The following is a 26086-nucleotide window of genomic DNA, read 5'->3' as shown; positions in this document are numbered from 1 at the left end:
ATACAATAATAAAGCAAATGTTGGACAGTTTTTTATTAGAGATGCATTTGTCTTGGGTATCTAATATTGGGGTGTCACATAGTGGATCACACCCACCTCTAAATACAGCTACCATTCCAAAATCCCCTCTATATAGTCCATAGCTGCCTAGTAGTAACGCTTATGGCTTTAACATCAATCAGACTGGAAAATGATCAATTTCCACAGTGAAAGAACTTCAGAAACAGTTTCAAGTGATTCTGAGCCCAGCACTTTCCACAGCACAAAATCCACTTCATGTCTAACCACCTTCCAGTCCTTTGCACACAATGCAGTTCCTTCTCCAGCTCTCACTTGAGTCACAAACCAATTTCCCAACTCTGCAGAGGAAGCAATGGCTGCTCTGGCTGCAGTTAATAGCAGGAAACAGGCCAACTCTGCAGTGCTCAAAAAGGCACCTTGCCAAGGCCGCTTGCCTCTGTTCCATCACTCCCAAAGCCACTGCTGCACACTGCAGGAAAAACTCTTACATTAAGGTACACTGCTGGACTAACAAGTGTCAGGGGACTACTGAAACAGCCAGAAGGGAGGCGACTATGTTCCCTGTTGTGTGATAGAAGACAGTCTTTAGGTGACTTACAGATGATTCAAAAATGTTAAGAGTTTTGGTATTTTGATATGGAAACCATGCCATATATGGAAAAGACCTCCCTTACCATGAATCTAGCTCATTCAAAGTGTTTTTCTTACTATTACATGAAAACACAGGAATTTTTAATCCACCCTTACCTTTTTTCCCCAGCTTTCTATACTTTACAGAAATCTTTCAACTATGCCAATTCTTCCATGTTTATTTCCAGTGATGTCTAATCCAGTGTGAGAAATAAAATCAAAGATCACAACTACTCATGACTATTTCAAACTAAATAAGAAATGAAAGACAGATCATATGAAACAAAATCACATCTTGCAAGATGAAAGACTTAAACAAAACATCAGCTTCTACTGCAAAATTCAGGACCACACTGGAAACCCAGATGCCTAAATCAGCACACCCATCTCTACCAAATTAAAATAATCTATCTTCTAAATACTTCCTCTGCAGAAAAAATGAAGGTAAGAGATCTGTTTCCAGATGCTGCCCATCTGACTCAAGAAAAGCCAGCTGACTGTGCACAATGTATTACTGTTTTAGAATACATGACTATTATGCCCTTTTTATTCCTCACCTAAGCTGATCACCTGGTTTCACATTCCCAAAGGAAAAGCCAAGAAAGTCTTACAAAAAGTTAATACTTTGTTTTATAATTTGACCACTCCAGCATCTTTAACAGTTCAAAGTTCATGAAAGCAACTTTCCTTAAAACTATTTTCCTTCACAGGACAGTATTAAAAAATATGGAGATTCCAAAAATCTACAATAAAGGTATTGGTAAGTTGCTGACTCAGTGAATTCCAATTTCTGCTGTTCTGGTAGCAAAGAATTTTAATGAAGATACTATTGTATATCATTTTAATTAAGGAAGGATCCAAATTTCCCTAACATGTTCTTCACCAAAGTGTGAAGTGGTGGCCCTACAGGTAACGTGTGCAGCCTGTGGGGAAAGGTACTCCTCAGTCCTAGACACAGGGAAGAAGAAAGAATATTCAGAATGAGGAGACAACCCATGGGTATGTTTTGTCTCTTGTCCACAAAGTGCCCCCTACAGGGTAGGATTTTCCTACCAGCTTCCTCCATTTCCACCTCATCCCACACCACACACCCTGCTCACAAGCTTTAATTTGTTTAGCTGCAAATTCCTCAAGCCTGTTACATCACTGCATTAGCAAACTTAGACATATAGTTTAAAGGCACACATTTTGACAGGACTCACTGCTAAGACTTCAGAAAAATGTCTAAAAAATGTCCTGCAGAGTTTTGTTACATTACTTGCTATGTATTTCAAATGAGAATAGGAATTGCCAAACTAGATTAGAAAACTAGACATTCCAGTTTGTAATCCTTCCAGCAGTAAATACCAGATGCCATACACAAACAAAATAATCCTAAAGCTGACACTATCAGACATCCCAACCACAAGAAAACTCCTGCTTTGAAGTATTTTTGGAGCTATAACTAAAACAACATAAATACAAGCCATTCCCTGAAAGAACAACCCCATTCTTCCTCGCCTGTGTGTACCAGCGCTAGGAACTCTGTGACCACAAAATAGGTTGGTGCAGCAATCTACTCCAACAGAAAACTTATTTATTTGGTGGAGTTAGCCTTCCACTGGGTTGGCCAACTCAACTCACACAAATGCCAGATCCTACGAAGCAGCAGATAATTTGGTAAGCCTTTTTTTTTTTTTAATTAGCTTAGGTACAACATAAAAGCCAGCCAAGAGAGACATGAAGTAAGTCCTTTACAAGACAAGCAGCAATAGCAATGCTGGAAAGGGACAAGAGGAACACGGCTGTTCCACTCAGCAGCAAATTGTACTAGACTGGTTTAGCTTGAAGAATTTAGCTCTTAAGAAACTTAGGCTACAGCTACACTGAGCCAGTTTAAATCAAAACAGCCCAGGATCACCCTCCGCTTTTTTCCAAACATGCATTCTTGTCCATTCCTGTGCAACAATGTTCTGCATGTCTGATTCAGTAACCATCTCACCAAGTTCAGTCCACCATAGAAGCAGAAAAAACCTATTGATACACCTCTTCTTTTTTTTTATCTCAGCTTTTGCCTTGGAAATCTACAGAGTAGTACTGCCACTGTGCAAAAGAAAAAGGAGTGCATGGCTTGGGTAAGCAGACACCTATTTAAGTAAGGCATAGTTGATTTCAAAATATAGTTAATAGTTAATTTCAAAAAATATTTGTTGAACTTATTTCCAAAACTGTTTAAGCATAGATCAGTTTAAGAATTTCCTTTTAGACTAAAAAGGAAAAACTTTAATTCTCCATCTCTTAACTTGCTTTTACAATCACTTTTGGACTCATGCTGTGTTGAGGTATCTAATATGGATCTTGAGCTGCTTGCAGGTTCATCATCTGGCCAGTGATACTGGAGCTGAGTGGGATGCTTAGGATTTTGGGTCATCCTGAGTTTCAGCTGTGAAAGAAAAGGAACCAGCAGGGACTGCTGGGCCTACACTGTTGGTTTGCCTTGGGAATCCAGCCACACTTCCCATCCAGCCCTGCAGTACAGCAGAATCCTGCCCCAAGGACTGGCTGCTGCTGAGTCCACTGAGTGAAACAACCCCACCTCCTCCCTCTCTTTCCCTTTGGCCATGGCAAATCTTACCATTTCTGACAGACCCGAATTTTGTACATCTCAGCATCACAAAAGCTTTACACATCTGTCTTTGGCCAGGGCATCAGTGATACTTGCATCAGTGTGCTCTACTGTCAAGGTACAAGCCATGTGGTTTGTGGAAGGGACAACTTTCACTTGTATCCTACCATTCTGCTCAATTTTCCTAAGTTTAGAAGTGTCTTTTCCACTCTATCCCTGTGAAGTAAATAATTTTAAGCTTTTTAATATCCTATGCTGAATTTTTGGTCTCTGAAGTCTCCAGCCATATTCCTGACAGTTAGTAAGTCCGCAAGAAGGATTACTGACTCTATCATCTACAGAAATACCACATTTTTGAGGTTTTAAATAGCATCCTGTAATATTCAACTTGACTGTGTAAATTTAACATTCTTCTAACAGTCTACTTAAGAAATTGCCTTGGTTTTAAAGAACAAAAAAAGCTCTAATCAAAGTGTGAATACGTGAAAAAAAACCCAACTATTACTTCCTTCAATATCATGTATTACCTTCAGAGTTTGAGCCTTGAATTGCTAAGCTTTCAAGACAAATAATGATAGAAAAGGGAGCAAAAGCACATTATTATCCACTGAAGATACCCTCTCTTCATCACCTCCTCTATGTCGTAGAAAATTTTCCTCAACCTGGATCACTCACACAGCAGTAGATAACAAAAAGGGTACAGAATGCACTACCTCCTGGATTTTGTTCCAGGACACCTTTTCCTAGGCCAACTGAGGATCTTAACAAGGAAAATGAAACACAAAGCTTTTGATTGTGTCCTCCAACAGAAATCTTTATCAAAGCATGTGCAAAGCTCTAGAAAAAACAGAACTGGAAAATTAAGAGGGAAGATTTTTCATCTCTCTGCACGAGAAAGAATTGTTTGACACAAGACAATTCCCACCCCTCAGAAAAAAAATGAAACAAACCCACAATTAGACAGTCCAGACTGTTTATAACAAAATTTCTATCCACAATCTTTCAGCATTTTTATCTCACTCCTTTTCAAATGGTCAGTTATTTACATCATATTGAATGAACACTTTGTATGAGAATAATTTCCCTTTTCTTGCATTTTTTTCTAGTAATTTTCTTGATTTTTCTCATCCTTGTACTATAATTTCCTCAATATTAGTTTTCCAACTTGCACTACTTGTATCTTTTTCCTTGCAATAGACACAGTGCTAGAAGACATTAGACAGAAGAGACCAGAAAGGTCCACAATTTACACTTGCCCTATTTAATTCCCCAGAAATAGACAGAAGACAGGAAAAAAGAAATCACCAAGAAATAAAAACAGTACTGAAATGCTGAAGGACTAATTATGCATCTCAGAGACTGCAGCTACAGTCCAGGATGGCTGCGTTCCCATGACACACTGTCCAAAGGAAAGCACGCTCAGAGCTCAGATTTTCTGACAAGAAGTCACCTTGATTTGAAGACATCCAACAGAATTTCAATCTGTGATAAAAATCATAAGACTCCTCAAATTAAAAGACAAAATAGTTAAACAGAAGTTCAGTAATACCAGAATAAAAAATACAGGGTTTACCATTCATATGTTTTATACTTGATTGATTCATGCAAAAGAGGGTATAAATTCTGACCAAAGTTCTTCCCCAGAGTCAGTTTTATGATTCCCTTCCTACGTATGATTTCCCAAAGATGAATAAGGTACACATAGCAGCCTCTTCTTCACAGCTGAAGGTACTTTTGTATTTTCTTCCCACAGAGAATTACTCTAACACAACTTTCAGAAATGTAATTCTGCCCTGGGTCTCCAGTGATACATTTTTTGGCTGATAAATGGGAAAGAGGAATGAAAGAGTTAAAGGTAAAGAAATAACACTGCAGTCTCCCTACTTTAGGAAATCCAAACTAAAAAATGCTGAAACAAAAATAAATTGTAAGTGTTACACAGCTTGACATTGGTGGTATTAGTATCTTCCTATCACATAAGCTTACTAGCTATGGAATCCTTTTACTTAACATTTCTAATGCAACTTAACATCTTGGTTTTCCTTTTTAATCACCACAGGGGGGAAAAAAAAGCTTATAGGAAAATAGAACAGAAATCTTACCATTTAGTTTTAAACACTGTAAATTGTAGTAACAGTTCAAATTACGTGATGCACATACTTTGTTTATCAGCACTGTTCCTTTTTGGAATTCACATAACTCCACATCTGTACAGCAGCGTGCTTTAGTTACATCACATTATAACCTCTAGTTCCATGACACTTTGTACTGTTCATTGAAAATTCCTTTTAGATTATTTCCAGTGTTTTCTATTTTGGAGCCAGAACAAACAGAAGAAAAAAGTCCCTCTGAAACTCTTAAATGTGACCCACAAAGTTCAAGTAGTGAAGCAAAAATTAAGCTCCGTGATTTCTTATTCATTCAGAGGTCCTATAGTCCCTATCTTGGACTCACCAAAATGAAACAACCCTCCTCTCTTTTCTGCAGAAGGAAGGCAAAAATGGTTCTAATGTAAATGAGCAAATCGAACAATTATATTTGATTAACATAATAAATTCTTTAAAAAACGGTACGATGTACATCTACATGACTTAGACGATGAATGGTAGGTAGTCTGGAATACATGGAATTCATTATTAAATAGTACAGATGCTTCATTTTGCAACCTTTTTCCAAGTACCCTTTCAGCACACTCCCAGCCTTAGCTCATTCTTACCAAGATTTCCATCCTCAATGGTCAGCACCACTTCATCCATCACCAAGGCCCGGAAATCCAGCTCCTCTTCACAGCACTTGGCCTTCAGTGCTCTCAGGATCTCCTGCTGAGGGTAATCTTCTCTGATGCGACGGTCTGTTAAGAACCACAGCCTGGGAGCAACTGAACTGCACATCTTGGACTTGTCTTGCAACCTTCAAGGTCTCCTTCCAATGGAACTGCTGGACAGTGGAGAAGATGAGACTCTGTTAGAGTACATAGGCTCTTATCTTCATGATCCCAGCTGTACTAAGTCCCACTTCCTCTGCACAAGTCAGTCCATTTCAACAGACTGCAACTTCCAACCTCCAAGAAGCAAAATAATGTCTACACACATTCTGCAACCAAAAGTACCAACAACAGAAACAAATCCATTTACATTCCATGGAATGTTAAATGCTGGAAATTAGGTCTTGGTCCTCATCCCAAGTTTCTCCTCGAGAAGTACACAAAGATATAACTACTGGTACTGGCAGCAGCATTCTTCTTTCTTGACAGTACTAAGAAGCATGCAAAGAACAGAAAACAATCTGAATGGCCATGTCTGAAGGCCAGAATTTCAACTTCATGATTGGCATAATTCCTTCAACTGAAATAACTCCGCCCTTCTCCTAAAACACCCAGTGACAGACTTGATTTGTCTCTTTCCACCACATATGGGAGAGAGTAGAGTGTGACAAACTCTTTATGATAAAAAGCAGACCAGAAGAACAGAAATTAATTACCACAGAATCTTCCAGATAACTATCTAGGTCTGATTTGGTCTTACAAATATTTCACATCTCCTGTAAGATATACCTAGAAATATATCTAGTAGTATCCAGAACACATAATAATGGAAAAACCAATGGAACAAGGAGCACCAACAAAATGTCAGGAATACAGAACATTAACACATGTAAAATACAGCAAAATCAAGGCCAGAATTTCAGTGCTAGCCCTTTCTCGGTTCAAATAATTTTTTTTTGTATCGCCTTTATTCATAAACAGCACTAATGAATTCAGGACTAAGAAGAGAAAACACGGTTCAAACTGAAAAAGTTCAGTGGGGTTACAACTAATAACAGCACGGTACTGCTCCTTTTTGCTTTGAATACAGAGGACTTGGGCTATCTTTGACTGAATACATTTTTACTGAAATATTTTAAAAGCTGTAAAACAATCACAGGTACATTAATGGACTACTCCTTTACATTCAAGAAAGACAAGCATGGTGTAAGGAGTAAGAATTCTGGAGAAAACCAGAACGGTTTTCTGTGTCACCTTTAAACTTTCCTATTAAAATAAAGAGGCAGAAATCATCATTTTCACCAATATAACTGACATGAGTTCCTAGTAGAACTGAACTCTGAGATAGAAACAGGAGTTTTGCCTGGTAGTCCTAATGACTGCTGCCAGCAGGCAATGTAAATAAAAAAACCACCTTTAGTATATAATTGCTATCGCTTGATATTACAAAGAATTTTAGTTTCTGCAGCAGGTCTTGGGACAAAAGGATTGTTTAGTTACAACCATAAGAGCCAGCTAGGTTTCTCTAGAATTAAAAAACATTTTTCTTTTCTACTAGTACAGCTTTTTCTTAACAAGAAGACAAAATTTTAAGAGCACATTTTTATTCCTGGTACTGAGAACCATAGTAACAACAAACAGAGACTGTGACTTTTTCTCCATTGATTTGGTAAGTGAGGTGCAACAATAAAGCCACGGACTACAGTTCTTCATACTAACAGACTGAAAAAAAAAAGTGGTCTTTTTCCCTAGAAGCTAGGGAAAGACAATCACAGATCCAAACCAGTCCTTGACAGCAGTCAAGATGTTCAAGGTAAAGCAGGAAAAAGAGTGTTTGCTCCGTGCAGAAAAATGGGTGTGGGAGGTTATAAGGAGTATCTTTTGATCTCTCAAAGAACCTCTTTGTTCTTCAAAGCAGCTCGAAGTGAAAAGGGTAAGATGAGGCTTGGGCTGGCAATGGCTGACATCTGTCAGATCCTGCCCCACTTCTGTCTCCCTCAACAATGGATTCCTGGACGCGGTAGTTTACACGGAACTTCCTGGAACAACATCCTGGGCTAGGCAGCGGGACAGGCTGCGTTTGGCAGGAATGCCCCCGCTGCACGCCCATTCCAGAGGCCGCGGGCACTGCCCCTCGAGAGGGGCCGGCGAGGCCGAGCAGCGCCACCTGCCGCCCTCCCGGGCAGCGCCGCTCTGCCCCGGCCCCGACGGGCGCATCCCAGAGAACAGCCAGAGAACGCCGAGGGCATGGAAAAACACACCACACACACTTCCTCGGCGATAAAAAAAAAAAACATAAATCAGAAACCACCACGTCTTTCCAACCTGCTTGGAGTTTTACTTCGGCTTTTTGTGGTTTGAGGCTTTTTCCCCCTCAGTACTGGTTCGAACGCAGATATAAGAACCAAGTACTTTCTCCCCATTTTTGCTTTTTTTGCCAATCTGCTTCAATTTTCCTCAAACCTGTTCTCTACGTGACCCCACCTTCACCCCCCTAAATACACCATCATGTCTCCCTGTCATTTCAGCACTTAATTTCTTAAAAATCAGCAAAGGGTCAAAGAAGAAAGAAAAAAAGGTATATCCTTCTCTTTCCTCCATCTTCTACTTTTGAAAGAAGTTACAACATTGTCAAGAAGGGCCATCCATATATATCAATGGGCACATTAGACCAGCATGTGTACAAAAATGCCTTGGTTATGACTATTCATCTCCCTCCTAATACTGCATCTCGTTTGCTCAAAATCTTAATGGTTTTATAAATCTATATCCAAAAGCTCCCATCTTACCATAAGAAAGGCAGGTAACAATCTGAAGTCTGGAAGTAAAGACTAAGAAGCTCACTTTAGAACAAGCTACAAGCCAGCAGCAGAGGCAGAAACCAGCAATCCTAACTCTTGGATCCTTTGCCTCCAACCCAATACCATACTTTTCTTCTGCCCAAAAGAATTTCTTTTCCACACTAACATTCTGCTCCCAAAACCAGAATATATTCATCAGTTTCAGCCTCACCTTATAATCTACTTTGATTGTGTAAGAAGTCTCACATAACAGAACTTGCAATTTACCCTATTAACCTAAACATCTTAAAAATCCCTCCCATATTCTCAAGAAAATGGTTTGTAGGAGGAAAGCTGGCCTTGCAGTCAGATGCACAAAAGCATTAAGCTCTGAAGTTGAATATCATTGCCAGAACTCTTCCCTGAAAACCAACTCCACCCATTTCAATCTAAAAGACACAGCCTCAGACAATGCTGGGTGTGCATAGAATACTTCCTAACCCGTGAGAGCATCTCTTGCGAAGTAACTATGGTATATATAAGGGGAAGAGCAGATGTTTAAATAACTTCAAGATGGCCACTTCAAGTGCAGTTTTCACTCAAAGTCACTACAATCAAAGTAAGTACAATCTTTCAATAACTACTTCACAGATTTATGGAATTAGACAGCAAAAACTAACCATAAACTTAACTGCATGTAACAGGCTGGGAGAGGGAAAAAGGGTGGTATCAAAGGAAAAGGTCTGTGGTAAAAATCAAACTGCGTGTCATGCCGGCCGAGCAGACACTGCCACAACTGCTTCAGGAAGACACTGCGTGGAACAGATTCCAGAGGGAATGAACTCTCACCTCAACTTTCAGCTGTGGCACCCTCGTAATTGCTTAAGCCAGGCCTTACTCCAGCAATCACACAGCAGCTTCCTTCCCTCCCCGGCACATGCAAACCTATTTCCTCCCACATTCCTTCAATTTGCAGTACACCTCTAGCAGCTGTTCTAACAAAAGCACTCACTGTGCTCCTTTTTGACTTTACATCATACATGAATATGTTTTATTGAAATAACAGGGAATTCAGCCAATCAGATCAGCTGCCTAGAGAGATCTGGAAATCTTCTCTGAAGACCACTTTTTGCCTTGAAGGAGGTGTTCTCTTCAGAGAGAAGATTAGACACCTCACTCAGCCTCCAGGAATGGGAGATTGGTCTCCATGGCTCATTTACTCATTCTCCCCATTTCAACACCCAAAAGTAGAAGAAAAATAGACTAGTTTCTTTTTCTTTTTCATCATGATGCATTTACCTTAAGATGAAACAAGAAACCCACTATCAGGATATACTAATCAATTTATGTATTTTTGATAAATGTGTAAGATAAAAGGTATCTAGTATGCAAAAAAAAAAGCCCAGTATTCTTTTTATTCAGAATGCAACTACTCAATGCTTTTGTAAACTAAAAAGTCTAGGTCGTGTCTTCCCTATAGGAATGCTGAATGGAATCCCAGATGTTTCATAGCACCAAGGATCAACGTGATCTAGCTATTTCACCTGCTTGACCTGTGTTCTGATGTTGCAGCACACACCCACTGACTACAGCGGGATCTGGGAAACGAGTTAGTGGAACAGTTATTACCAGCAGCCCCTCCCAGAATCACCCCTTTTTTAGAGCTTGGCTCAGACTCTCAGTTACAGCACTGTTCAGATAACACAAACTCCACAGATTGCAGTGGTTAACAGAGACGTAAAACCTAATCTTAGTTTTAGCATATCTCTAGGCATGTTTAATCCCTACAGCTGAGATACTGACAATAAAAATCTCAGGGAAGGGAGAAGGAATGAGCAAGAGACTGACAGTCACAACCGCCACGGGAAATGGAGAACTAGGAAAAACAGTGCTCCAAGCACTTGCCTCACTATGAGTAACACCAACAACATCATTAATGCTTATCCCTTAATACTTATTTTCAGAACAGTGCTATTCAAGCTGGAAAAGGTATTTTGACTTCCTTTTCATCACTAATTAGCTAAGGCTTGAAACTGAGTAAATATTTCCAACAAACCAATCGTCTCTACCACTACAGCAGTTTCTAGAATGGCAGGAAGGCCACATTTCTAGACAGCGAAGACCTAAGAATGGTTGGCAGATGTTTGCAAGTTATATCCTTCAGGAGACACCTCAAGGCAGATCTGAATTATAAAGTCAATTTCAGATAGCAGACCAGTTACACAGCTAATGAACAGTCATCCAGCACATGACCCAGCATGTAATCCATCATACACTGCCATGGAAGTCTCTGTCTCACCTTAATGAGAAGAAAGCAGTATTTGAAACATCCCAGAAATAGGACTTTCTATGTCATAGGGAGACCAGGTCTGCACACAGCTGTTTCGAGCATAAAGCACAAGTGATTCTTTTTTCCACACAAAGATACCAGAATGATAATCATCTAAAGAAAATGTTAAGGAAATATGTATGGATGATGAATATATCACATGGTGATAGAGAAAAGAACTGACATCTTTAGAAAAATAAATCCAAGATAAATCAACTCGTTCCTGACAATGCTGCTTCATGGTGATGCTTAAGGCCAACATCAAGAAAAATTCCTCTTTTACGTACCAGAAACTAGTTTTCCTAAGACTGTCACATAACTGTTTGAGAATCTTTGGAAAGAACACATTTTTAAAAGCTGAAGAATCTGAAAAATTAAAATATTTATTTAAATGCATTTTATATAATATATTGAAAAGCTGCAGTGCAATCTGTCCACTGCTGCTGCATTATCATCCACCCCCTACACATGCATCGGAGAATTGAAAGTCTCTGCGGGCAGGTGAACCCCAAGCACACCTCTTTGAAAGCACATCACAGTATTCACCTCCTTTTCCCTTTGAGATTCATAGACTGCAACAGCCAAAGGATATGGGAATACATTAATTGTTCCCATTCATTCCCACCCCTGCAGATGGGCAACTACACTCCCCATGATGGCTTTCATCTCCTTGTCTCCACCTTAGCACCGAGTGATGTTCAAGATGCTAGCAGCAATCCTCCCAGGCACAGCTGCCTCTGAAAGGCGGACATCCACACCCCCCATCCTTCCTTCTCTGTGTTCATGCTTGCAGGTAGAAGGCAAGATTCCTCATTCACACACCCCACTTCATCACCACCAAATAATCCATTCTCTTTCCTCCCTGCAACATGAGCCCAATACTGGTCAGCATCAGCCACCCTTCTACTTCGGTCTTGGTATTTTTTCCAACAACAGGCTCTCAGCTTTTTCACGCCCCTCCACTGTCCCTGTGTGCGCACGCACAGCCGTGTGCAAATAAAACACACCATTTCCTCCCACATCGGCTGCTTTTCCACCTGTGCCAGGTTCCCCCGCAGTGTGGTACAATACCCCCTCTCCTCCCCGATCCGTGTGTACACAGCCAGTTTTCCCTCCTCCCTTCCCCCACCCCACAGTCTCTGTGCATGCCTCTCCCAGCGCATGGAGTGGGGGAAGGGAAACATGCATTGCGTGAATGAATGGGCTGAAGAGGCTTACCAGAAATTTGGTGAGGAAGGAGTGGAAGACGAAAAAGACACTAAAGATGGGTGTTTCCTTCAGCGTGCCAAGTGCTGCTTCAGTTCTGGCTCCCTTAAGGAGGTCACGTGTCTTGCTAGGTACCCCTTTTCCTGGATCCTCCACTAACCAAAAAGGGTGGCCAGGAAATCTTCTGGATGCCTCTCTGCACTACACCCCAAAGGAGGGAAGGGTACTACTGCAGCTCCCAAAGCAAGCAAGCGATGATAACGTTCTCCTGGTCCTGTCAGGCACTGTCTAGCGAATGCCTTTGGGACCAGGGTAGATTTCTGAGGGAGGGAAGGGGGAGTAAATGAATGTTTAAAATAATTCCCAAATTGTTCTCCCCTACGGAGCAGGGAAGGATGGGAAGGAGTAAAAAGAGTACTGGTGAACAGCTGTAGCTTTCTATGTAAAAGAAACTCAATCCTTGTGTCTCTGCTTCCTCAGAACTAAACCCCTAAATGACTGAAGTCACCAACACCTAGAGGAAAAAGAAAAAAGAAGAAACATCCCTATTAGATATAAACATACAAAGGTATGAAATAAAGATAAATTAAATCCCAAAGGAAGAAAAGGTGCTATTCAAAACAGTAAGCAAAGTCAAAAGAAAATGATGGCATGAACATAATTAGGGGAAATGTGCAACTTTAAATATTTTACACAAATACACTATCACAGAAACCAATTTTAAGGGGAAGAAACCCATAAGGCTAAGCAGTTTGTTCTTTTACTTAAGAATGTGCGTTCAGTGCATAGATAAATCCGTACCTACACGGGAACATATGAGGAAATTAAGTTTCTAAACCTAGAAAAACTATTCCTATTTATTTGTGAGTCTTTAAACCTTTAAACCTCTCCCCCAGAATAACCCTTAGGATTCAGATGAGACTGGAGAAAAGTACGTTTCAGTTCAGAAGCGCGTATTTCTATGCATTAGGAGCATGTATTCCTATGCATTAGAACCCACTCCACCACGGAAAATAAACAGCGGTTTATAAACGGCGACCAGAAAAAGAAAAAACAAAAAAACCCAAACCAAAATAACATGTCTAGAGGATGCTTGCTTAAATGATGGAATCAATCCAAGATTAACAGTGGCACACTTGGAAAACGGAGCCCCTGGTAAGATCCCAGGCAGTAAAGTCACCGATGTGCCACCAGCTCTTTTTTAAACACCGGAAAACAAAAGGGGAGAGGAAACCTAGTTGAGAAGATCTTGCTGCCAGACCCAACGCCAGCCACACACACCCCTGGCTCCATCACGTGAAGATCAGCCCCCACAGCCACCGCCGATCACCACGGACCTGTGCGGGGACGCGGCCGCCGTGCGAGCCCGCGGGGGCGGCGGCCCCCTCCCCGCGCTCGCAGCGCGACCGACCTGTCCGCGGAACGCGGGTCCCGGACCGGGGCCGCGCCCCCCCCGCCCCTCCCGCCCCTCTCCCCGCGCACAACGAGCGGCCGCCGCAGCCGCTCCCCCTCCGCCACCCACCTGGGCGCCCCGGCGGGGAGGCGCGGGCAGCTCGCCCCGCTCCGCGCGCGGGGGATGCAGCACAATCACCATGGGCGCAGCGCGGCGGGGCGGGACGGCTGTGAGGGGACGGTCCCAACCACCCCCCCGCCCGCCCCCTCCCGGGCACGGCGGACCCCACCCCCGCGGGCTCGCGCCCGCTCAGCCCGACATCTCACCCGCCCCGGGCACCGCCGAGCCTGAGGGGACCCGCGGGGCGCCCACCCCCACCCCTCCGGCACCGGGCCTGGGAAGAGAGGGCGCGGGGCGACGAAGGCTCCGGGGAGACGCGCCCCTTCCTCCCCGCCGGCGGCGCGGTCCTAGAGGGAAGCGAGCGACGCGACGCGACGCTCTGCTCGTCCCCCCCACCACCACCCCGCCTTCCCCCCTCCTCGGTGTCCCTCCTCCCCGCGGCTGAGGCGAGGAGGCCGCGGCTGTTCCCTGCACCGAGCCCCCCGCCCGCCGCCGCCTCCCGCGCTCGCTCCCGCCGCCTCACAGCGAAGCGGCGGCGGTGCTGTAACGGCCGGGCCCGGCCTGGCACGCGCGGGGCGGGCGCGGGGGAGCGTGAGGGCGGCGGTGTTGGCATGCGTCGGACCGGACCGGGCCGGGCTGAACTGGACCGGGCCGAGCCGAACCGGACCGGGCCGAGCCGAACTGGACCGGGCCGAGCCGAACCGGACCGGGCCGAGCCGAACCGGATCGGACGGGACCGAACTGAACTGGACCGAACCGAACTGCTGCTCATGAGCGGCGGCACCACCCGCGGGCTGAGGCCAGTCCTGTCTAACGGCTGAGGCCTCCCACAGAATGGGTCAGGCCGGAAGGGACCACAGTCGGTCATCTGGTCCAACCTCCCGGCTCCAGCCGGCCATCCCAGAGCACATGGCACAGGATTGCCTCCAGACAGTTCTCAGATATCTCCAGTGAGGGAGACTCCACAACCTCTATGGGCAATCTGTTCCAGTGCTCGGTCACCCACACAGCAAAGAAGTTATTCCTCATATTCAGGTGGAACTTCCTGTGCATCAGTTTCTGCCCATTGCCTCATATCCTGATGGCTGGCACCATCAAGCAGAGCCTGGCTCCATCCTCTTGGCATCCCCCCTTCCACTGCTTAAAGACATTGCTGAGCCCCCCCCCTCTTCTTGAGGCTGAACAGGTCCAGCTCCCTCAGCCTTTCCTTGTAAGAGAGATGCTCTATTCCCCCAGTCATCCTCATTCCCCTCCGCTGGACCCACTGCAGGAGCTTCATGTCTCTCCTTACTGAGGAACCCAGACTGGACACTGCACTGCAGATGCAGCCTCACTAAGGCTGAGTAGAGGGGCAGGATCACATCCTACAACCTGCTGACAGTGCTCTTCCTCATGCCCACTCCCACCCTTCTCCCCTGCCCCAGACCAGGCTTCGGTCCAGCCCCCACTGCCATGGTGGACACCAACCCAGGTCCTGCCATGCCTAACCAGTTTCTCCTGTAGCCCCACCTTCCACCCCTGACTGCCCTCTCCAGGGTGCAGACACCAGGCCAGTGCCACAGGTGACCAGTCCCAGCACGGCCCAGGTAGCTGCGCTGTTTGGTAGTGCAGCAAAACGTACACTTGTTGTGCTTGTCTCTGCTGCTGCTGTTGGCACATGGTGTGCAAAGCCAGAACCCTTGTACTTCGTGTGACAGAACCACAGAATCAGTTAGGTTGGAAAAGACCTCTGAGATCACCAAGTCCAACCTATGATTGAAAACCACCATGTCAATTGACCATGTCACTGAGTGCCACATCCAGCCTTTCCTTAAACACCTCCAGGGACGGTGACTCCACCATCTCCCTGGGCAGCTCTTTCCAAAAACTAATCACGCTTTCAGTGAAGAAATTCTTCCTAATGTCCAACCTAAACCTCCCCTGGCACAGCTTAAGCCTATGTCCTGTCTCCCTATGTCCTGTCACATGTCCCACATGCCACACACCATATACCATCATGTGCCTGACATACCCAGCGTGCAGCCAGGGCTGCACCATCCCTCACTGCACTCACTTCTCCGAAACAATAACTGCTGGCAGCAAACAAATATGACACATCCCCTTTATCAACTGACACACCTTGTTGATCAGTTTCTGTGGTACACCTACTCAGTTTCCTCAGTACCACACCCTTTTCATTCACTATATTGTGTCAGCTGTGTATTTCACATTTTCCTGTGTGAATTTCTCCTCCCAACTTTCAGAACCTCTAGACACAACACACATGCTGCACACCAGGGGAACAACATGTGTGTTCATCAATAACCTGTGTTGCACTCCCAGCTTTGCAAATATGGGATACAGCCACTGGTCATTCCCAAACACCCATCCTACCATGAATGTTTCCATTCAACCTGCTTTCTTCTGCCTCTTCAGCATGTAGCAATGCTGTCCTACCCATCTTCATTCTCTAACCTATAGGGCAGTTTGTTCATTTTGTTCTGCAAACATCTAGGTCCTAATCCCCAAACCTCAGGTGTGATTCAGGTAGCTCTTCTGAAAACTATTTGCTTAATGAGTTTGAGGCAAGGCTACCTCACAGATTATGTCAGAGGCCAAAATCCCTACTTACCAGACATCATCCAATGCTCTCCTGTCTGCTTGGGTTGCTTGCCAAGACTTCTGGCTTCTCATGGCTGCAAGCCAGAGACCACTTCCAAATTCCAGGTTCCCCTCCTTCTGACTCTGCACAGCAGTATAGGGAAAAATACACTATCACTCACTTAAAAGCCAACTTGAAAGTACAGCTTGAGAGCAGGAGGCAATTGCAGGCAAGTACCAGCAGGGTAAACTAGTAATAGATAATAGATACAGATAAAGAACAGCAAAATGCTCAATAGTATTTTTGTTGTTTTGACAGTAGCAAAATACTACTTTCTTTGACAGAATTGCTACACTCTGAAGCTTTCTACAATAGAGTTCCCATGTGCATGAAGTTCACACTTTCAAAAGTTGCAGTTTCAGGCTGTGAGGTGCACAGGGATTGTTGACACAGAGAATTTGCTAACAAAGAGCTACTGTGGTATCACTGCTCTGCTGAAGATTGTGCAACAACTGCACATTGCCCAGCATGCACACATATTTCAGAATAAGAATTCTTCTGGATTCATGCATGCTGCTTTTAAGACAGCATAAAGCAAAGAGAAAAGAAAAATGTCTGCATTAGGATTTATAAAACTACAGTGACACAGTAACAGAAGAATATTTTTGTTTTATATTTCAATAAGCAGACAATTGGTAAGACAGGTGCCTCTGCTGCTCAAACACGGTTAGCAGTTTGTGGTAAGAGGAGAATTGCACAGCTGGGGAATTCAGGAATGTAGATTTTTGGCCATACAAATGCATGTTTGGTTATAAGACATCTGAGAGGAAGTCATTCTACAAGTACAGGAAAAACACTCGTCATGGTAACAGCAAGATATTTGATCTCAAACCATTTGGGATACTTCAGCTGGGTCTTATGATTATCAGTAACAATTTTTTCTGCCAACTACCACTTACCTTCATAACTCCCTCACATGCAAAATGTAGCCTTGTTATCCTTTTTATTACTGTTCATTGAGCTGCTGGAATTGTAGTATGTTGAACTATGTCACAGGTTAGATAACCTGTATCTCTAGAATGATTTCCCATCATCTAGAAACTTAAGTGAGTTTGGAAAGAGTCGTGAGAGTCTTTTGCCCTTTCTTGGAAAGGTAGAACAGGAAAAAGGGTCAATTTAGTACTCAGGATGTGCCCACCCAGGATGTGCCTACTGCTGCAGAAGCTTTTGAGTTCTTTATTTTAAAGAGCTGTCACTGCAAATGAGTTACATGTAGATGCTATAGTTCCCAAGAATTAGGCAAGGCTTTTTCTCTTTTTCTCTTTTTTTTTTTTTTTTTTTTTTTTTTTTTTTTTTTTTTTTTTTTTTTTTGCCATTGGAGGCAGGGTCTCTCCTGTTATCCATCAATCCATTCTCAGGACAAAATTCTTGCTATTTGATAGCACAGGACAATATTGGACAGTGCCCTCAGTGTCAGTGGTCCAGAAAACCAAGCTTCACCCTTTAGGGAAGAATTATAATTGTAGTATCAACAAGGAATGGACGCCTCTGAACACTAACGAATCCTGGCACCTTTCTTTTGAGATTTTTCCCATGCACTCTGTAATGCATAATGTAAGGACTGGTCCAAAGCCTTAATGTATGCAAAATCTGATTTCACGGTTGATTCCATGAGACATCTTTTGTCACTGAGTTCACTACAACTGCAAACCAGCTGTTTAGTCCCGAAGCCAAAGTCTGCAGGACATTATCCCATTCTTCACGTTGTAAAGCTTCATATACTGTCTCTGGTTGGGTGTATGACCTTGTGATGGAGCAATGATGGAAAGTCCAGCCTGCAAATGTTGCTAAGCCTAATTATTTATACTCATTTCCCTGTCTGCTGTGTGCTCCCCTGTGCCTTCAGTAGCTACTCATTTGGTCAGCTAAGTCTCATAGCAATGTTTCTGCTTCCCGCTTAGATGACTGAATAGTAAAAAAAAAAAAAATATGTTTAAGGCAAGGTAAATCCCTGTGTTCACACATGAATGCTTGGGTTCACATATGAACACAGATGGTCCAATCAAGGGAAACAACTTCTGAACTGTGTTTCAACAGGGAAATGGCCGTATCATTCTTGTTGCATGCCATGTAAAATAAGGACTATGCCACATGGTGCAAAATCATCTTTAATTTCATACAACCTCAGTTTCTCATTGGTTCTGCTGTTATACTAATTCCTGTTCTGAATAAACTACTGTAAGATAGCAGAAAATGGAGATACTACTACTAACACAAAGGACTCCCGGCTAAGGGCGTTTGCAGAAAGTTCCAGGTTTCACTGACTCAATCCCACACTATGCCCTCCAGAATGTGATACCCCAGCTTGCAGGTGGATCTGTCGCCCATGCACCCAGCTCCATGTGCTTCATCACACCGAGCCCACCGACATCTCTGAATAAACACAGTCCCTTGCCCTATACAAAAGGGCTTCCCATGCCAGGGCCGGCCCTGCTCCCCGCGTACAGCTCCGTGCCCGCTGCACTTGGCACCAAGTGCCGGGCTGCTGCTCTGCTCCCGCGTGCGGGTGGGGACCAGCCCGCTGGGGACTGCCCTCCGCTGCTGCCGGCACGGACACACCGAGCGGCGGCAGAGGGGTCGGGGCGGGGAGGCTGCGGGTCTGGCGCGGGAGGGTCCAGCCCCAGGCTCGCCTCCGCTGCCCGCCCGCACGCGGAGCGCGCACCCGCATCCTCCTCGCCCTTGTGCGGGCGCGGGCGGGCGGGGCGCTGCGGGCAGCGGTGGCGGCAGTGGTGGCGGCCGTGCCGGAGCGCCCAGCCCTGCCCGTGGCAGCCGGCTGCGACTGGCGGCGACGGCGAGGTCTCTGCCGCCGGGCTGGCTGCCAGCGCCGCCGTCCCGCCAGGGGCAGCGCGGGCCGGGCTCGGGAGTGCCCCGAGGCGGAGGAGCGGCGTGGGGGCAGAGGGGCTGGGGAGGCGCGGGTGATGCTGTCCGTGTAGCGCCGGGCAGGGCAGGCAGCCCTGAATCCCTGCTGGGATGGAGAACGGTCCTGGGCTGGAGGGGCGGCCAGTGCCGAACGTGCTGGCAAGGGGAGGGCGCGACTGCCCCTTTCGTATGCTAGGCGTATGCTTTTCGTAGGCTACTGCGGGGGAAATAATTATTTTGCTGTAAATACTGGGCCAAATTAACAGTGGCGTGTGCAGGTGGTGGAATAGAAGGAATGGGAACCCCCTTCTTCCCAGCATTTGAGACGAGGCTCAGGCTCAGGGTACAATCCTGACAGAAGAAAAGGGCTTGCAGGGGCATTGATAGATCTTTCCTGCCAGACAGCAACCGTTTGGGGATATAAGGGAGGAGTGCATGCATCTCATTGAATAGGTAACTTTGGAGAAGGTCAGAGGCTTCTGTTATCCTTATTCTGGGCACAGTTTGAGGACTGAGAAACACAAAGAGGCCCAGGCGGGCAGAGTTGCAGACAGAAACAAAGGGATGGATGAATAGCAGCTGGTAAGTTTCAAAGACTGGTATATAACCAGCAGCTCCCAGTTCCACAAGACAGGAGTGCATCTCCCAACTGAGTTGCAGCTCTGCTGCAGGGAAACAGAGAACAGTACTGAAGAGCTGGACAGAAGGATGAATGTGCTTTCAATGGAAACACTTATTTGAATGGAAAACACTTCATTTTCTTTGTATCTCTCTTCTCCCACTCCCTGTCGTCTGCCTGGCCCCTTCTCCAGCTATTTTTCTGCCTGCATTTTTCCTTCACCATCTTGAAAAAGTTCCTGCCTGCCTTCTTTGTTTCCTGCTCCTTTACCTCTTTTTGACTCCTGTTTTGCCCTTTTCTGTCTCCTTCTCCATTGTCTTTTGATGAATGCTGTTGCAGTGATGACTTTGGATTTCAGTGCCTGTTGGGAAGGATCTGATGCAACCACAGGGTGGCTATACCTTGCAGGCACTTTGCTGCATTAAGTCTGATAAACATCTGCCCTCCGAGCTAAAGAGCTTCAGGCAGCAGGTTAAATGTCCTCGAGTTTATCCCAGTTGTGTTAGTGTTTTCCTCTTGTGTCAGACAGTTCTGTCACCAGATCTGATGAGAGCTCGCAATCTGGGGGGTTTTTTTCTCATTCGTGGGGAGAGGTTTCTTCATTTTTCTTCGTCTAACTGATGCCCCCTCTCGCAGCTAGCAAAGTGCTTACACACCCAGCTCCGCTTGCCTGCCTTGAGCCGATGGAGCTGATTAGGGGGGCGGGCGCCTGCATCTCCGGTTCTGGTCTCCCCTCGCAGGGTCCGGCGCCATGATGGGAGCAGTGTTCAGGAGGCTCCCTGTGGTGCCAGGGGACCCTTCCCCTTCCCTTCTCCTGCGCCAGGTGCTAAGGGAGGTGGGGGACAGAAGTGCCTCGCAGGGAGGCCAGAACTAGGTCAGTGTAGCTGGAAACCGCAGCTGGTGCACTGCGATGGGGGGCGGAGAGCCAGCTATAGCCAGAGGGGATGAGTGGATGGCGGGAGGGGGGGAGGGTCTCTCCGCGAAGTTGCAGGGGCGGGACAGCGTCCTGCGGGCTGCTCGCATGGCTGCCAGCACGCCCCGCCCCGTTCCCCATCCTCCCCCAGCCCCGCGCCCCCGGCTCCCGCCGCCGGGCGCCCGCCGAGCCCCATCCCAGCGCCGCGCCTGGGAGTGGGCAGCGGGAGGTCCACGAAACGGGAGAGGGAGAGGAAGGGAGGGATGAAAGTAAAGCTGGAAACGGAGAGATGGAGAAAAAATCTGGGCAATGAATGAGGAACAGACGGAGAAATGTATATTAAAAAAAAAAAAAGAAAGAAAAGCGTGAAAGGCAGCAAACAATGGCAATTGATGTTTCAGCACTTGCAATTGGTTCAGTGGGAGGAGGTCATCTGCATTCCTCACAGTGCCCAGGCAAAAGGACGCATCCCCCTTGCCAAAATCCACAGGGCAATGAAGCTGCTGCAGCCAGATGCTGCAAGCTCCATCACCAGTAGCTTCGGCAGCACAGATGTACCTCGCTACTTCCCAGAGGTCATCCTGTTATCACCCTTCGGAGTGCAGTGAAAGCTCATTTCAGTACAGTTTGCAACATGCTTTGTTTGACCATTTGAGTGTTTCTACATCAACACTGCCTCCTCTGTTACGGCTCCAAAGAAATCCAGATTGCCAGAGTTGTGTCCTTTTGTCGTTGCTGTACAACCAAAGCCTTATTTTCTCTAGCTCTGGCTTTCTCTCCTCCTCCCTTTCCCTATGTCGTTGCCATTTTCCCCGCCCGTCTCCCCCGCTGCCCAGTGCCAGCCTTGCCCCCGCTGCCTGGTGCCTCCAGCATTCCTGGGCTCACCAGTGTGATCGGAGCCATGCTGCCTGCAGAAACGCACGCTCTCCCAGCCATGCCCTCCCCATCCTCTCTCCTCATCAGCCCCGTTACATCCTTCCTGGCATGACGCTGGCAGCGAGTCTCCTCCCTCCTTCCCTCCTTCCCTTCCTTCCTCATCCCTCCCCCTCCTCTCACCGCAGTGCTTCCCAGCCCTCACTGCAGTGCAATCCATCACTCCCAGCAAGGTCCTCACGCCAGGGGAGGAGGAAGCCTGGCTCCCTGTGAGGCTGGGGGTGGGTGGGCAGGGAGTGCAACTATCTCCTCCTTTGCTAGGAAGTGAGAAAAGCTCGCAGAATACAGACCCTTCTGGAATTGAGACCTCCCATCTGCTTCCAGCTATTTTATTTATTCATTTACTTATTTAGTCTCTTTGTTTTCAAAGAAAAATATGTTTCTGCCAACATTCCAGTGAGGGCGACTGAAAGGAAACCAAGGAGACAGAGAGAACGCCAGAGTCAGAAAAGCTTGTTCAGATAGGAAAACCGGGAGACTGAGCACTGGGGGGAGGAAAAAAGAAGAAAAAGTAGAGAAAGAAAGAAACAAAAAGGCATATACAAAAACAGAGGAATAAATGAAGAAGTAGAGGAAGAAAAAAGACTAGATGCAGGAAAAAGAAAACATAGCAAAAAAAACCCCAAGAATGAAATTGGAGGGAAACCTGAGATGGCCAGACATGGCAAGAAAACTCAAGGAGCGTACAATAAATAGCCAGAGGAGCCTTGCTAAAGAGGCTAGATTGATATGATCAAATAACATTTAGATATTTTAGCAGGCAAACACAGCGGTCTTTGATTTGAATGCAAATATTCTATACAGCTCCATGCAAATAAAATTCCAGTGGTTGTTTTTTATTCTAAGAAAAAGAACGTAATGGGTAAATAGTTGAAGTTTTGCTTTTTTTTTTTTTCATAAAAAGATATGTATCAGGGCAGCTGCATTGATGGACAGAGGTAAGAAATTATTAGAATAGTACCAAATTAGATTTTTCAGCTACCAGTGTTGCCCTTTTACAGGCGTCTTGTGCAGGTGCTGTTGAGGTTGATACAGAATGGTCTACATTTGTTACTGTTTTCATTTCTTTAAAGCTGAGGCGAGCTAAAGCAGTGCAGGCCCTTTACCTGTACACATTTCACATTAGGACAGATTTTCATTAACATTGCTCACCTTGGTTTCAGTCTGCCTTCAAGTTAGAGTAGCGGCTACTCATGGGGAAGGTCACAAGAAAATTCAGGTGACCTGGCTGAAGTCAGCAGCACTTACAGGAGACACAGTGGTTTATATCAATGTGGTTGCAGTAATGCCCAAAATCTTTGTTCAGATTCCTGTAATGTCAACTGTAGAATAAAGCACAAATGAATATTTAAGTCAGACTTTACAGTCCCTGTGAAGGTATAGGAAATGGAGGGATGCAAACCTGAAAGTGGTGCTTCCTAATTTCCCCACAACATAAACACTTATCAATCTGTCTGCTAACATCATTTGCACTTCTTCAATACAATTTGTTCTTCTTTCTTAAATCCTTTCAGAAGCAGGGTGAGTGCTGTCAATGCTGACACTGAGAAGGACTTCACCAGTTTGCATATTTTCCATGTGGCCAGTTTAAAAAAAGGCTTTGACAACAGATCTTTCATAAATGTTACAGAATTTAAAGCAAATGGCTTTTAAAGTTGCCACTTTTGCCCTCTTCACCAACGATGTTTAAAAGCTTACAGGGTATCCTATTTTTAAGTATAATTAATATTATTTTGCTGGCTTTAGACTGTTGGGGTAGAAAAAGCCACTGAAATCTGTTCTACCATAGAGGACCACTAAAAGACAATAAAATGGTACAAGAGGCTGGACTTCAAGTAAGACAGATACTGTATTGTTTGGAAAGCTCAACTGTGACTTGATCTGTGCCAGATCAAGCTCTTTGAACCTCTCTGTGTAGGTGTAAGACACAGCTCTGCTTCCCAGCAGTGACTCGTTTAGCCAGCTCTGGTTACTGTTCCAGTGCATGATTGCTGTGCTGCAACAGGAGGATTAATCCTGCTGGCTTTGCTCCAGGGTTTGTGATGTCCAGAAGAGATGGGAGAAGGGGAGGAGGAATCCATCATATCCTTGCTGGTGTTTTACTTGTGTCTGCAGCCTCATCTGTATGTAAAATTGCTCCAGTTGAATTAAATATGATGTTACTGTGTGCTCCAGAGTCTGTATGGACACACATAACTGAGCTTGCAGGAGGAATTTGTATATTTGTTAAACTTAGAGTGTTATGCACCTCCTGAGAGAACAGTTTTGGAAAACGTTCCTTGAGAAGAGCCATATTTGACCTCAGCTGCGTGGAGAAAGGGGAGTGTGGCGGAACAGGTGAAACAGCCAGGAAGGATTGACCCTGGGACAGTACAAAGGATCAGAAACGAAGGATGTTTGTGATAGTAAGAACTACAGAAAGAGCAAAGAAGGAAACTCCAAAGCACAGTAAGTGAAGAAGGAAGGCTCTGACAGCTCACCATAACCACCTCGGCCATGAGAAGCCTGAAGCACATGGCTGACTCACCAACCAAAGAGCAAGGAGCTCACTGATTTCCTCTTCTTGTGCTCAGTTCCTCACAACACTGAACTGATTTGAAGGAGCTGAGCTAGTATTAATTGAAGTTTCATAGACTACTATAGTGTATTTTGTGACTGCAAGACTGCCTGCCTGAGCACTGCCTTGTTGATTTGGATAAAAAGGGGTGAAGTATTCCTTATTTTGTAGATGGGAAAACAGAAAGCATGACTATGAGTAAAAAAGAGACAAAATATGTGTCTAGGCTCCTGTACTTTGCAGTGTTCACTCTTCTACAATGGGATGAAGATGTGAAGCTCCCAAAATTGGGGCTAGATGGATTAGGCCTTTAACTCATGTCCCTTCCCACTGACGACCTCAGCAACACCAGTGGAGCAACTGCAGGATGGTGTCAGACCTCAGGTATTAAAGGAGCCCATCAGCAGTGGGATCCCAAGAAAATTCTTTTCAGCCCCAATTCACATGACTACTAGAGCTGCATTATTGACATGATGCATTCACAGATCTCACAGCAGTTCATTAATTTATTATCACTCAGATGTAACTTAATGCCCTGTTACCATGAGGATATGTGAAGGCCAGGGAAGCAAAGACAAGAGGTAAAGGTCTCCAAGACCTTGGCAAATAGCATGTCCCAGGATGTCTTAACTGTCCATTTAGACAGAGTAGTCTCCAGGGTGAAATGCACCAGGAGATTTTAATTTCCAGGAAGGCTGATTTTGTATCTCATCCAGAATATGCTACCATCACTACAGTGTCCCAGATAACATAATGGGATCAGTACCAACTGGAAAGGAAGATAAGTTTTTGCTGAATCACTGTCCCTGCTTCTGATCTTAGGTAAACACCTACAGGAACTGGGCTCAGCACTTGAGGGAATATATATATGGAAGTGTTTCCTTTATGAGTCACCCACGCCATTTACTGCAGTTCTTCACACCATACTGTGGCACTGATACCTGAACCTTTAGAAGGAAGAGGGCTTTACCTTGAGTCATCAGCTGTAGATGTCCCCCAAATACCCTGTGATGGAGGACAGCAGCATGCAAAGCAGGAAACAGCAACATGAATGAGAAGGGAATGTGCAGAAGGATGTTAATTTTTTGTATCTCCCAGCCATGAAGGGTGTCCAGCAATCTTTGTTGATATCATGGATCAAGGGGGGGGGGAGGAAATCAAGATTATTTTCTATCACAAAAAAACAGGTTAAACAGTTGCTGATCTAGTAGACAGAAAAACAGGAGAGCTAAGAGGAGATCTTTCATACAGATGAAGGCCTGCAGATGCAGAGCCACATCTCTTGGAGAATGTGCTCGGCCTGCCGCAGGAAGAAGGGGCGTTCGCATGCCGGTGTGCTGCGGCTCCCTCCGGTGTCCACCGCGAGCAAGAGCAGCAGGACACCTCCAGCTCTTTCTCTGCGGCTTGTCTGGTATGTAAAATACTGAACAGCTTCCCAGCCAGCAGTTCTATCACCAGCACCATCGCCCCCATCCCCACCAAGCTCTCCGAATGGAGGGGTTCTGCTAGCACAAGGTGTCTACCCTCACCCAGCAGCTGGGGGAGAATGTCTTCCAGTTTGAAGGAAAAATTTAAAGCTCAAAAGTAATCAGCAGAAACTTCACCCAGTACTGGCTGTGGATCATGTGCTCTGTGGGAGATGGTGGTACATCAACACATTGGTAGACCAAAACGTTTGGCATCAATGAAAATTTCCAAATAAATGTGCTTAAAACT

General features: G+C 45.2%; 1 protein-coding gene across 11 annotated transcripts in view; it reads right to left on the bottom strand.

The window, feature by feature from the left end:
• Nucleotides 1–14224, bottom strand: part of RIMKLB (ribosomal modification protein rimK like family member B) — a 51229-nt gene extending 37005 nt beyond the window's left edge. For 6 of the 11 annotated variants that reach the window (XR_005603226.1, XR_005603225.1, XR_005603223.1 and 3 more), the window contains exons 1-3: nt 13858–13985; nt 12348–12849; nt 5973–6193 (exon numbers count right to left, since the gene is read on the bottom strand). Coding sequence is in view for 5 of the 11 variants with exons in the window: in XM_039561426.1 (XP_039417360.1) it covers nt 5973–6147 (175 nt within the window). In the remaining 6 variants the exon portion in view is untranslated. Of the gene's footprint in view, nt 1–5972; nt 6194–12347; nt 12850–13857; nt 13986–14054 lie in introns of those variants that run through there. The other 5 variants (XR_005603229.1, XM_039561433.1, XM_039561441.1 and 2 more) reach the window with 5 other exon arrangements.
• Between the last annotated feature and the right edge of the window lie 11862 nt (nt 14225–26086).

This window comes from Corvus cornix, chromosome 1, assembly GCF_000738735.6.
Source record: "Corvus cornix cornix isolate S_Up_H32 chromosome 1, ASM73873v5, whole genome shotgun sequence".
NCBI classification, from domain to species: Eukaryota; Metazoa; Chordata; class Aves; order Passeriformes; family Corvidae; genus Corvus; species Corvus cornix.
Note: the sequence above shows the minus strand (reverse complement) of the source record. Positions and strands in the feature narration are given on the sequence as shown.